At 34.3% G+C, this 14,904-nt stretch overlaps 2 protein-coding genes across 3 annotated transcripts in view; one reads left to right on the forward strand and one right to left on the reverse strand.

The window, feature by feature from the left end:
- The window catches only part of LOC142319097 (PPP2R1A-PPP2R2A-interacting phosphatase regulator 1), a 58,272-nt gene extending 57,353 nt beyond the window's left edge, over positions 1-919 (reverse strand). The window contains exon 1 of one of the 2 annotated variants that reach the window (XM_075355999.1): positions 199-919. In XM_075355999.1, coding sequence (XP_075212114.1) covers positions 199-326 — 128 coding nt within the window. In that variant the 5' untranslated portion in view covers positions 327-919. The remainder of the gene's footprint in view (positions 1-198) is intronic. The other variant, XM_075355998.1, reaches the window with a different exon arrangement.
- A 15-nt stretch (positions 920-934) lies between these two features.
- The window catches only part of Ccm3 (programmed cell death protein 10 Ccm3), a 28,796-nt gene continuing 14,826 nt past the window's right edge, over positions 935-14,904 (forward strand). The window contains exons 1-3 of the mRNA XM_075356000.1: positions 935-1,228; positions 1,455-1,632; positions 12,553-12,685. Coding sequence (XP_075212115.1) covers positions 1,157-1,228; positions 1,455-1,632; positions 12,553-12,685 — 383 coding nt within the window. The 5' untranslated portion in view covers positions 935-1,156. The remainder of the gene's footprint in view (positions 1,229-1,454; positions 1,633-12,552; positions 12,686-14,904) is intronic.

The raw sequence follows: 14,904 nt of genomic DNA on the forward strand, positions 1-14,904 counted from the left end.
TGCAGACAGATACACAAGAGTATGAAGTATAAAGAAATATGTTGTACACAAAAAAATCAGCGTTATATCAGGTACTTGTGTAAATCTGTGAAACTAAAAAAAATAATTAAAAGAAAAATATCAAAGAATGTGTAATTTCCAAGTAAAATAAAACATAACAAAATATTAACGTTAATAAAAATTCATAATTATACTTGCCTTGAAGTGGTAACTGTACTAGAAGAAGTAGTCATTGTAGGACTTAAATCGTTAATCATTGGTGCACTACTAGATCGTTTTAATACAGCTGGGTTATCGACATCCATTTTTGTAGAATTGTTTGACATTTTTTTGTATTATACTTCGTCTTAACGATCGTATAGTATCGGACATTACAAACAAGAAATTTGATTTCTTTTTCAAACGATGAGGATGACGTGACTTAGCTTTATTTATGTCCCAATATATCGCGTTTAAAAAGAGTTAATTGTATAACTTATAAAACTACACAGACCTCACCCAAAAGATCCTCAACGATATTCTCCGAAGTACTTAATTTACAATGCAATGTAAACGACAAAAAGTACGCACGGGTTTATAACAAGATTTGAGACAACTTATAGAACAGATTAAAATCTATATTCATTGAAATATAATTAATATGTAAAGTTCAAACGAACTAAAAATGTATGCCGCCGTTATTGATAGAATTCACCGAACATATCTGTTTTAGGTACGGTCCATGGCCTTATAGACTAGTGCAGTAAAACTAACAACTAGTTACTTCTCTAAATCGATAAGATACCTAATATTAAATAATACAAAGGAATAAGTCAGAGTACATCGATTCTATTCCTTTTAAAAGCAATATTTACAATTTACATGTTAAAAACATACCCGATTGGAGAAAACGCGCAACCCTATCACATTAGTTGATTTTGCAAAACAGGAGGCCGTGGTGTATTTTTACGGCACTGAGGTTATGTTGTGTGTATTTCCTTGACTAACACGTCGTCATCAAATAGGAAAGCAGAGGTTGTAGAATTTGTTTCTGTTACTTGAAATATTCTTTAAGTTTCTTCACGAGAGAAATGTTAGAATAGAAAATTACTAAATAGCTCATTGATTTATATTATTGCATTTGTTTTTAAGATACTGCAAGTTTCTGCTTAGAAGGATGACAATGGGAGATGAAACTCCTGTCACTTCGCTTGTTCTTCCTGTCTTAATACGCCCTATTCTATCGCAGGTAAGTACATTCTGTCTCTAATAATAAAACCTTTCTTAATCTAATAAATAGTTTCCTTTTAAATGTTGGTTTTATGTACAAATTATTAGAATAGCCTTCAAGTTATTTCTAAAACTAAGTCTAGTAAGCTTTTTATGAATTTCTTTGCTTTTGGTGAGGTTACATCTTTTTTTGATGGTTAATAATGTTTCTTTTTGTTTTCTATTGAATTATTTTTTTCTTTTAGCTTGAGCGTTGTGATGTTGCTGCATCACAAACACTCCGTGCTGCTTTATCGAAAGCAGAAGCTGTTCATCCAGGCTTTACTTATGATTTAGTCGTTGGAATAATGCGACATGGTGATTTAAGTGTCAATATGAATGAAAGTGTTCTAAGGCTTCAAGGAGCAGCTTCTGATGCAGATGGTTAGTTGTAAGAGTTTTTTTCAAATATTCTTTACTGTAACTTTATTATTACAGTTTTTTTAAATACTTACAAAAGCAGTGCTACTTTTTTCCAGTGTGAAATATAAATCTATTCATTTCGTTTCTTCTTAAAAAATAATGAAGAATTAGGCATAATGATGCAGTTTGGGCAAAGTGAACCTAAAACAAAATAAGTCAATATAAAACATTCTAGCATGTCAGTAACTTTAAGTACATTCCTGCTTGTTCCATAAATGACTTGAAATGTTGACTATTATAAGTTCATAGTTTAATCATGTTGCTAGATTTGTAGAATTGTTACTTATCATCAGATTTCACCTTATTTAATTGTTTAAGGCTTTATTAAATCCATTTATACTAAGTTTGTGAAAAAAACTTGCTCTCAGTCTATTAGGCAAACAATAACCATTTTTTTTTTTCAATTAATACTCCTTATTTTATTATTTTTAAAGTAGGGAATAAAATTGAAGCTTTGATCCAGTTAAATGTCACCTTCTTTCCATCTTAAAAAAGAAAAAGAGTTTCCCAATTTGATGTTTTTTTTTTCTAAAAAGCCCTCTTTTCTTTATCAATTTCAATGATTCCTTTTTTTCAACTTTGTGTAGAAAATACTTTATAATTGGTTCTACAGTTAACATTATCATCTTTAAGAGCATTTTATCATGGCTTGATTATTTATCATAAACTATATTCAGTATCATTTTGAGAATCATTTGAACAAAATTAAGTTTTAGACTATTGGCAAAATATATTTATATTCTACCAATTTATTTTACAGGCAAAATAAATTGGTAGAATATATACAGGCATATAATGAGGTTCTCCAGTGCCTTTCCTAATCTAATCTACCTGTGAAAATAATGGGAAAAGTTATTTAAACATGTGTCTTAAAATGCTTCATTTGTGAGTTGTGACTAGTGAAAGATTTCACTCGGATTTCAGCTAAATAAATGAAGTGAGATCGTACTGAAATTTTCTGGAAGTTAATTAACTGGCAGAATTAGTGATTTCTTATGGTTTTTGACCCGAAGAATCTAATAAAATAGGCCCCAGAACCGTATCTGCAGAAATTATTTTTAATGCTTCAGTGCCCTTACAAAAGTTTATGTTTGTTTCTGTGTAACTTAAAAATTCACAATAGATTCAGTGTCAGTGAATGTGATAATTTTTAATATTAACTTTTTAAGCAATTCTAATCTGGAAACAAATGAATTATTCACTTGGTTTGAGTTTGGGTAAGTGTTTCAATCTCCAATTAGAATTACAAGGATCTTCACAACCTATTTACACAAATTTACCTAACAATAATTTTCTATCCTTTTGTGCTGTGTTAGTGTTTGAAATCATTGTCAAATTGCAATAGCATTATTTGTTAATGAAAGCATGAGTCGACAATAATTACTATTATTCTTTTAATAGCTTGATCGATATAAAGATTTAGTTAGAAATTTGGGAATCTAGTTGACAGAAACAATTTATGAAAGTTATTAAAAAGTTACTACTTTTTGTTATTAAAAGGATTTAACAAATTTCATAATGCTTTTCAGAACACCTTTCTTCCTCTAGTAAAAGAGAAACCATTTAAAAAATAATAAGAAAAACGCATGAAATACTAAAGAAATTATAAAATGTATAGTAATAAATTTCTAAAATAATGAGACTTATGTCTAATTATAATTTGACTGATAACTTCCAAAATTATTTTAAGAATTACCACCGAATTTTCTCTAAAAATTCGGAAAGTTCGAAAGTTATACCTAATGTTAAAAGATTTTTTAATATTCAATTCAAACAGTAAATCTAGTGCTATGTAGACAGTTAGCAAAATTGAAAGATTTAGATATAAAACAGGCCAAATAACTTCACCAGAAATACAACAGGACTTAAATTCCTTTATGTCATCCATTATTCAGGTAGTAGAATTTAATAAATTATTTTCTAGTAATTCAACCTACTATAATATTGATTCACTTCAAAGAAAGCCATTTACCTAGAATGGTTTTCTTGATAAAACCATATTTTTACTTATTGTTGATATCCAGAAATTAAAACTTTTATTTGAAATTGTAAAGAGTATCAGTGGGTATTAATTAAATTTCTGCCAGTATTTTAAATAAGTTGTTGTTGCTATTGTACAAATTTAATTTATGAATCTTTCAACAACTGAGTATTTCCTAACTGCCCTAAGATTTATGTGTTATTTCCCCTCTTGAGAAAGGTTCGGTACTTAATTTTCAAAATTGTAGGTAAGTTTTGTATTGCCCACATGTTCTAAAATATTTTTTTTAAATTATTAGAATTTCTAAGTCCTACCTTACAAATCGTAAACAGATAGTTGAAATATCATCTTTTGATAAGGATACACTAGTAAAATTAAAATCTTCACTTTAAGATGTAGACATCTGATAAGTGTCTGAAGGAATTTTCCTTGGTCCCTTGATTTTTTTATTTATTAATGACCTGCCACAAAATCTTGTACCACTCATTGTAACCCTCTTCACAGATGACAGAACTGTGTTATATCTGTAGATAATTATTTAAAAGGAATTAAAAATTCTAAGGTAGCAGTTCAGAAGTGATTGGCTGAATGGATTTTTACCATTAAACTTTAAAAATGGATAAAATACTTGCATCTTTCTTCTTTGGTAGCCATAACATTGTTGTTCGCATGGATAGAATTCACAATACTGATTATGAGGTAGTATTTCTTTGCCCATAAATTTCACTTTATGGGCAACAAGTTCTCCTGGGATGACCAAATTGATTTCATTTGCAGCAAAATCAAACCGTACTATTTTGTTTTGATGCACCTTAATAAAATACTACTGAGTTTGTCATCATTATTAAATAATTTGCTTATATATATTCCTGTCTAATGGATGATGAAATCTCTTAAGACTACTACAAACATGTTGACTCCGACAAGCAGTCTTGTTCTTTAAGACTGGGGATTGGCATCCCTATGGACCTAGTCTCTATAGCTGTTTTCTTACTACACACCAAACTGCTGAACAGTTTACACTATACATATACACTACATCGAGAACACTACACAAATTACAACATATACCCTTACACAACAACATCCTACACTGTTTCTTCTAACACTTACACTCAGTGGTGTTGCAACACTTTATGAAATGCAACCGTAACCCATGGTGGAAACTATCATGCCAATGAGTGCATGACTACATAGTGAGTCTCGAATGATGACCGCTTTGCACCTGGACAGACCCAGTTGTATTTAGCATTAGCCTCTGTACACGTGGGCTCTGCAAAGATGGTCTGGTATTTCCCTGGTACTTGTGAGACCAAAGTTAGTAATTTCCCAGAAATCTCTATGATGAATGTTTGGTGGTCTGTCTGAAAAACCACCACCTGAAGTCATGTGAAAAGACCTTACCCTTTGTTGTCTGATAAACAAAAACTCTATTGATGAGACCAATTTAGCTGGCGACACATCCCATCTATAACATAAGAATGTAAGATTTTTGTTCTTAAGAACAATTGGGAAGGAGGCCCTTCAAAAGATCTCACCTTTCCTGATAAATAAAGTGATAACAGGCTCAAGTGGTTCATGTAAAAATGTCAGGAAATTAAGGGGTGGAACGATACTGGTTGAGACATTTAGTGACGAACAGAGTCAGTCACTCTTGCATCTCACCAACATGGTGGTATCAAAATACAAGCAATATGCCGTAAATCCTTGAATACCAGCTGAGGAGTAATCTTTTTCCAGGGCCTTGGAGATCGATATTAGTGAGATTTCCTTCATCCCCAGGGTATTGTAGAGGTAAGCTGAATTATAAAACATTAGAGCAGAATGAAAGAACCTACTCCTCTTATAATAACGTTTAAGCTTTCTGTATCACCAGAGAAGGTAAGAATAGATTACATATCTATTCAAGTGTGACTATTCATTCCCAATCCTAGATGATGTTTTCAGTGTCAAAAGTATGGCCCCATTACAACTTCTTGCCAGAACACTGCAATATGTGCTTGATGCGCAAGAGGTCACATCACATTAACTGTCAATGCCAGGAGAAAGAAAAATTGTTAACTGCGGGAAATCACATTCAGCTCGCTTATGAGACTGCTCAACTTTTAAGAAAGAGAGGACAATTCTCAAAAGATCAGAAGCTTTCTTTTCTGGCTGCTCAAAAAGAGTGTAAAAGATTAAACTCCCAGAACCTGGTAAAAAAAAAATGTCTTATTTGCAGCTGCTACATCTAAGCAAACCCATACAAATGCTGGTAATCAAAGTGCAGATCCTGCAGTGAATTGAAACAGCTTGTTCAGGTGTTATCTGATCAGGTAGTCTTGTTCAAAACCATTATTTTAGAGCTAACTAAGAGTTCAAACAAGAAGAAGGATAGTTCTGGTTGAAAGGCCAACAGTTATATAACGAAAACCACTTCAGTCAATACACCACTGAATAAAACTCCTGCAAATGTACAGCAAACTACTAACATCTCACTGAAGGGATCTACAAAAAAATCGTCACCTGTGACAGTATCACTGGCTTCCTAGGCTTCAAAATCCCCACCATCATGACAAGGTCTCTTCAAGGCTGTAGAAGCCAAAATGATGTGCCAAAAGGACCAAAGCACTTCTTAAAAATTATTAATACCAAAAAGAAAGACCGTATAATATTTGACAAATAATATGCAAATAGATTTGTGATAACAGGAAAGAGTATTTCTGGGTACAAAAATTATTCACTGGAAATGTTTGTGGTCTCCATTCCAACTGTGAGGATATTGAAATCCTAATAAAGGAAGAAAATCCTTTAATTCTGGATCTGCAGGAGACTTGCCTCCATCCATAGGTTGATGTGACCTTGCATGGATATGTTTGTGAAACATGCCACTTAAACTGAGAACATAGGACAAGAAGGTGTGGCTGTTTTTCTAAAAGAAATAGTATTGGCCTCGCGGATACCACTGGATAAAAACATCCCTGCAGTCTCAGTGAAGGTATTAACGCTATTCAACATTAATATTTGCTACTTATACCTTCCACCAAATTCAGATATCAGTGAGGATGATCTATCCAATCGCTTTTCCCAGATTCCTTTACCCTGCTTAATGTTTTGCGATTTCAACACCCACATTCTTCCCAAGGAAATATAATTGATTAGCTGAGGCAGAACTTAAATCTTTGCTTATTGAACAATGGATCGTATACGTTTGAATCATCTTTATCAGGTACATCAATCTGTCGTTGTGTTCAGCATCCCTACTTCCGCATCTTAACTGGCATGTTTCCAAAAACATTTTTGGAAATAACCACAGGCCAGTTGTTATTTTAGTTGGTAATAATGATTTGCCTCAGAGTCAGCTACGCAGATGGATGGTTGGCAAGGCAGACTGGAATGGGTACACAGATTTTTTTAGCCAATACGATGAAGGTGGTGACACAGTCCACCTACTTGCCAAGTTTATACACCAAATTTATAATAGCATGAATAAATTCATCCCTTTAACATCTGGAAACCCAAGATAGCCTGATGTTCCTATTTGGGTTGAAGACTCCAGGCGTGCACTAAGAGATTGGCATACAGCATTACACAATTTCAATCAAAGACCGATGGCTGAATTTCTCTGTGCCTTCCACAATGCAAGGACTGTTTGCCATTGAGTGTTTCAGTGTGTTAAATGAAAATCTTGGCAGAATTACATCGAATCCATTTCTCAGACAACACCATCATCTGTTATATGGAGAAAGGTTTGAACCATGTGTGGATTGGTACATTCACCACAGCCAATTGTACTCCAAAGCAGCAGAGATCTTGTTACCACACCAGTTGATATAGCGAACACATTCGGAAGGTCGTTGAATGCAGTTTTACTTACATCATTGTACTGTCCTGAGTTTGTGATATATAAGTTGCAAGTAGAAATTATCCCATTGGTGATTGGAAGCGCACAAAATGAATTAAACATACCCTTTTCTTAAAATGAGCTAAGTTATGCCTTGAATGATTCTCGTGATATTTTCCCCAGAAATCATAATATCAGGCTCAGTATGTTACACCTCCCAGATAGTGCACTATGATAGGATAATTTCTGATATAATAGAATATTTTCTGACAAGGTGTTTCCAGATTCTTGATCAGAGGCACTGGTGATTCCTATACTGAAACCTGGTAAAGATAAATCATACCCCACAAGTTACTGCCCTATCTCCTTGACCAGTAAGTACCCTGTGCAAAGTGATGGAACATATGGTGAATTGTCGACTAGTATGGTACCTTGAGAGAAACTCCCTAATTTCCCCAGAACAATGTGGTTTCTGACATCATCTATTGATCATGTAGTTGACATGGAAGCTGCTGTTCAAAATGTCATTTTACTTCAATGCTGGTTGTTGTTTTTTTCAGTTTGTAAAATGCGTACAAACAACATGGAGAAGAGAAATCTTAAATACACTTCATGAATGGGGTAATCTCGCATTTACCAGGGGTTTCCTCAGTAATCAGTCCTGAGCTCGAGTTGGAATGACAATATCTGAAAGTTTCATACTAGAAAAGAGAGTATGTCAGAGAAGTGTACTAAGTGTTACTTTATTTGCCGTAACCATAAATAGTATAACAAACTGCAGGCGAAAACCTGTTACGTGTTCTATATTTGTAGATGGTTTTTCTATTTATGTAGCATGTAGAACATTATCTACAGGCGAGAGGCTGTTTCAAAACACAAAAACCTGCCTAGAATCATGATGTAAATCTACTGGATTCAGGATTCATGTTTTTCCTTGGAAAAAACAAAGTTAATTTGCTTTTCCCAGTTGAGGGAACATATTGACCCTCAACTGTATTTACATAGTGAACTAGTTGAGATATGCAAGTGAGTTAGATTTCTAGGAATGTGGTTAGACAAACTACTAACAACACATTTTAAGGAGCTGAAGGTGAAATATCTATAAATGTTAGATATCAATAAATGTGATATTTGGTTTGCTTGGCATTTCTCCCTCCACCACCCCATTCAGTCGCCCTAAAGCGTAAGACTGAATATCTGTGCCACAAACGGCTACTGAGCCATGAAACAGTTTAGTGACCAGTGTCCTAACTATTTCCTAGAGCTAACCTAGAAGTGTGAGCGGAATAAGCGTGATACCATATACCACTCACTTGCGTTTCCCACCGCCCCCTTGTCATATATCACTAAAATGGGTAGGCGCAGCCCGTCAACTACTAAAACATATATGACTATCAATAATTAATTTATCTTGTCAGACAGCAATTCGCTGCCATGCCTAGGCCGCTGAATGCCAGCAAGTACCTGACCGCCAGTAAAGTGCTTGGAGCTTTAATCTGGCTGGTAGCCAGCCATATCTCTTGGTTAGCTTCCTACAGCAGTGTGGTAGGAGTCTTTTCCCTTAGGTAAACTACTGATGTTGGTTGAACAAAGCAACCGCATCAAGGAACTCCCACATGGTCTGACAATGCGACTCTCGCCACTTGTGAGTGGTCAATTTTCACCTTGACTTCTAAGTTCTAGGGTGGCCTGAGTTCTGGCCCCCCAAAAGCTGGGCAATTGAACATCTTGTGTTCGTTCAATTGGACCCATCAGATGCCAGGTGGAAGCGACACAAATATTGGTTTAAATTTACATGGTTGTAGAGCACTCGGGCTCCCGCTGCCCTTAAAGATGATTGGGAGGCATACCATCCCCTCAGATCATGTATAAATCCATACAAGGACCTTCCCATAGTTGTGGCGTGCCATTCTTGCTGCCATGCTTCCATTGTGAGGCTGTAAAGCCTCCTCCGCAGATGGAAGATGGGTAACTGTTTGAAATTTAGAACCGGTGCATTGAGATCACCATTCTGTTTCGGTACAGGCCCGGCTTGAAACTGCATCCCAAATACCTCAGCCTCCCTACCTCTTGCAATTTCCACTTTCCCAAACTTTCACCACTAAATCAATTGGGAGAGGCCTTTCCCAATACAGCAGTAGCCTCGTAGGAGATTGTTTTAAAAACACCAGTGCATACAATTAAGTCTCTGCACTGGACACTCCTTAAATTTTGAATAAGTCCTCAATTTCTTCCTAACCTATACGCCCAAATGGGCACCGCGTAAGAGGTCATACCTTTGAAGACACCTCGGTACACCATGTACAAATGTTGGCCTGACAGTCTGTAATCCTTTCAAGGAATCTCCTAAACTTGTGCATCACAGAGACAGCATCCGCAGCTACTTGCCTAATGGTGGTTGCTAAACAGCATCTTCTCATCAAACAAAACACCTAGGTACTTACGAACTCGAACTCGACTGATTACACAGCCTTTATACTTAATATGGGGGTTACGACTGTATGATAATTTGTCTGCACCCTTGAGAAGCATAAACTTCGTCTTGGGGCAGAAATCATTAAATTCTGAATGTCCATCCAGCCCTCTGCGCTCACAAAAGCTGTACAAAGCCGCCTGCGCTCAGTCTTCTAGCTGTGGATTACCACAAACTAACAGTGTTCGCGAATTACCATGAACTAACAAGAGACAGTTATTGGCGAAAGCCTGGGCCATGACCCCTTCCGGGAATGTCAGTCTCAGAAATCTGTTGAATACCAGGTTCCACAGCAAGGGACCGAGAATGGAGCCTTGCGGGCTTCCCCTGGTGACGGATTTTTCCACAATTAGGTAGCATCCTTAAACAGAGCGATGCAATTTGACAGTAGTCACTATGGCCTGCAGGGCTATGGGAACATTGTGGCGTTCCAACTCATTGAGGACAGAACTCCAACACAAGGAAGGAAATGCTGCCTGCATCTGTCAATAAAAATTGCCAAAACATATTTAGTCAGTGCTTTTCACCTTGGCAAGAGCATTTAAGATGCAGTCATCGGTGCCAACCCCTTTATGAATCCATACTGGCCTCGAATTAGAAGTGAGTTCATATCAATGCTTTCCCAGTGCCATTCCACAGTCAGCCTTTCAAGCAACTTGCCAATTACCAGCAAGAGGCTGATGGGTCGATAACTGCTGACCTCACTCGGACCCTTTCTTGAGTTTAAGAGCACTATCACCAAAGCCACCTTTCAACAAGTCGAGATCAACTGCTCTGCTAGGCATCAGAGCTCAGCACCTTTTCTTAGCTCTAAATATCAATTACCTCCAGTCCTTACTGTTACTTCATGTTATTACTCTTGGTGGTCTTCTCTCATTAATTACTGCTTTGATCTTTGTCAATATAATAAAAAGAACAAATCCGGTTATTTTGTGAAATAAATTTTATAATATTTTAAATAGCGTGAATCCTGATTTACAGTTTATACACATGGCTCTAAAAACATTAATTCTGTTTGTCCTTTTGTAGTTGGCAATAGACAGTAGTACAAGTTTGGCCTCCCCAGCATCGCCAATATTTTCATTGCAAAGCTGTATGCTATTAATAAGGCTTTAAGTATAATTAGCCCAACATGACATGTTCTGGTTTGCTCAGGTTCCGTGAGTGCCTTAAAGGTGCTCGTGGAACAGATTAGTGACATGTACTCAAGACACCCTGTTGTCTGTGAGATTCAGTGTTATTTTAAAAATGAAATGTAGTACTACTGTGAGCTTCGGCTGGATCCCGAACCATATTGCAATTCAGGCAATGAGCGTACAGATAGTGCTGCAAAAGAGGCTTGTTTTCAGCCTATTTTTACCAATTGCTTTGTTTCTAATGATCTGTTTCCTGAAGAGGATAGTTCATGATGTGTGCCAAAGTGAATAGAATGCTACTATTAACAATAAACTTCATCTATTTAAGCACACTATGTCACTGTGGAGCTCCTCGTGTAGAAATAACTATCAACAGGAGGTTATTATTTGCCATTTGCAAATAGGGTACATGAGGCTCACTCATTGATATCTGATGATGCAAACAGATGCATCTCTTTGTGCTTGCTGCGACTGCCAACTAACAGTGCACCGCATCCTTGTGGATTGTATCTCTTATGCGGTATTGTGTCATAAGTTTAAACTAGGAGCTGAAATGCAAATTATTTTAGGGAAAAATGCAATGATGTTATCTTGCGATTTATAGAGGCCATGCATCTTGATTCAAGAAATCAATTTTTTATACGGTCTTTGTCGTCTGTATACTATTTGGCACATGCCACCATGCCAGATGGTAATTTTTACTCTTTGAAGTTCCTTTTTTAATGTTGTATCCACTGTGGTTTTTATTTTGCTTTAATTAAATGTTACGGTTTTTTTCTTTTTAAGATGTATTTTTATGTTGCTAGGTTTTAATTTTTAATAGTCAGTTGTTAACATCTATTTAAATACAACAAATATATCGTGTCTGGACATGATAGCATGAAGTGTTTTTTGCTCTGGAAAAAAAATTAAAACTGGTGGAACTAATTTAAGATACAATTATGAGCTGTCAAATCATTGGCACTCATAAGTATGAATTGTGTAGATTAATATTTAGAAAATGAAATATGTTATTTTATCCTTACATTTATATTTATTAATGTGTAATTTTTGCTAAAAAGAATAGTCACTTATTCTTAAAAAAATAAGAATAGTCCTCTTTATTCTACTGTTATCAGACAGAATTATTTTCATATAATTAACACAATTCTTCAGCTATATTCTTGTTTATTAAATTCATATTTTTAAGAACAACCGAATTCATCAGATGTTACTGGTTTCCTAAACAGAAAAGAAAGAAATTATAAAAAACACCTTTAAAGTGCTCTGGAAGTGTTCACTGCGTAAAAAATGAAGTATATTTATTATTTATAAATTTTTGTGTGCAAAACAGTACTACATATATATATATATATATATATATACACACGAGTAATTTTATGGTCTTTAATTTTTTATTGTTTTAATGTTTGAGGGTGAACTATTATCACATTTTAATTTAAGTTTTCTTACGAAATTTATTTCTCAGCTGTAGAATATCGTCTCAGTAGATCAGAGGATGCTTTTCAAGAACTGAACAGAAAATCAGCTGCACTTAAAAAGATATTAAGCCGTATTCCTGATGAAATAACCGATCGTAAAACATTTCTTGAAACAATCAAGTAAGTTAATTCATCAATTGTACCATTATAATTGTGGTTACATGAATTTTTTTTTTTTAAATTGTCAATTACTTTTTCCTTTCCTTTTTTTGTACGAATTTTGGTAGAATAAGTAGAACAATTTTATTTACCTTCTGTTGCAGACCTAGTACAAGATTACTGATCATGATTGGCAAGTAAATTTTTAATTTTATTTTATTAGAAATATCTTTTGTTCTTATTAATTGCATTATTATAAGATTTTTGGTAATTCATTTCAGAGAATGTTGAACCATCTAGGAATTTAACCATTCATCATATTTTTAGAATGTTCTGGTTATAGTTATTTTTGTTTATTATTTAAAACTTTATTTCTTGTAAATATAGTCATTAAACTCTTGAATATTTAATTTATAGTTTTCTTAGAATTTTAATAAATATTATATATATATAATATGATTATATAGAGCACTTTATTGTTGAACACTGTTATTTAACTACTAGCTCCCCATCACAGTTTTGCCTGTGCTATTTGGTTACTTCCTTTTCCCATAGGGGTCAATTCTTTTATTTTATTTTTTTTAGTCAAGTAACCGGAGATAGGTGCAGTCAGTCACACATATAGTTACGGTGGCGTAGCTGTGTTGGTTGAGCCAAAGCGTCATATACCTTACCCCTTAAAAAATTATTATTAAAAAACCCTAAAATGGTTTTTAAATATTTAATCTGATTATTTGTAAGCTCATATCTACTGAATATCTAGTTTACTGTTGTTGGGATTGGGAAAATTTACAATTGTTGATCAACATTTTTTTTTACCTTTCTTCATCAAGGTAGAATTTCAAAAATCTAGAAATTGGTTACACTCACCAATTGAAATTGAAATTTCACGAAATTGAAGATTACACTCACTAAAAAATCAGGTAGATGTATTCATTTGTTACTGAGAAATTAAAAAAATAACAGGGTTTAAAAAATCAAAAACTCATTTTGACATATTTAATCTCTAAATTTAAAAAAAAATCAATTTTTAGATATTCATATTAAGATTACACACATTCCAAAAAGTAAGTTGATATCTGTTTCTGTCACCGAGAAATAAAAAAAAATTATTTCATTGTTATTCCATTTTAACCCATTAAACTCAGAATTTCAAAGTGGATTTTCTTAGTATGCACTTACACTGTAAGGAGAAAGTGTATACAAATTTTCATAAATTTATCATCAGTAGTTTTTGTTGGATGTTGATCACTCACAACATGCCACTATATATATATATATATATATATATAGTATCGCCTGTCTCGGCTTCACCCGAGATTATAATGTAGCCAACCCATTTTCTAACAGTGTTAAATTGATAGAACTTCTGGGTATATGATATTTCTTGTGGCATTTTGATTTTCTGGTAGCAGTATGTATTGACTTTACGAATCACGTTCTGGAAAGTCCAACATAGTTGTCCATGAGAAAAAGTCTGATTGTAAATCAATACCAATGTGTTTGGATGTCTGGCCTTGTACTTTATTGATTATTATTGCAAATAAAAGTTTTATAGGGAATTGCAGTCTCTTGAAGCCTTGTGTTGCTAGCAGCACTGTCATTTATATCATGAAATGCCTGACATTGATCTGGTACTAATTTAAGAAGATTAATAGTTACAAATTCTTTCCGTTCATTGACGTCGAAAGAAAGTCTTAATATTGTATCATAAGCATTAATAGCTTCTTGATTATTACATGCTGGTGTTGGTAAACCGAAATCATATAAGTATTTCTCACTTAATGTAACGACAATATCTTCAGTCTCAGTGAGACCTCTATTCAATATTTAATCTGAAAATATAATCTCAGCATTATTGGTTTGACATCGTATTTGGTATAAAATATCTTAACAAAAATCTTTTTGGAACATTTACCACAATACGTTTGGTTGGGTAGGATGACAAAAAAGTAATATAATTGCAAATAATTCTCTCAATTTAGGCAAAGACTGACAGATAAAAGCATCAGCGAGCATGTCTTTTCAGTGATTATCATTTTCCAATAAACCAAGTGCAGCGCTAGCAGCTTTATATGTTTCCAGGTCAACAGTTTCCAAGTAATCAAAAGTTGTAGGTCCTTTAACATTATGCACTAACATATGCAGATAACATATGCACTAACATATGCATTCATTTCGGTTTGGATGAATTATATATTCCATACCCAGAGCAGCATCCTTTATGATTCCAGGAAATC

This window comes from Lycorma delicatula, chromosome 2, assembly GCF_047948215.1.
Source record: "Lycorma delicatula isolate Av1 chromosome 2, ASM4794821v1, whole genome shotgun sequence".
NCBI lineage: Eukaryota > Metazoa > Arthropoda > Insecta > Hemiptera > Fulgoridae > Lycorma > Lycorma delicatula.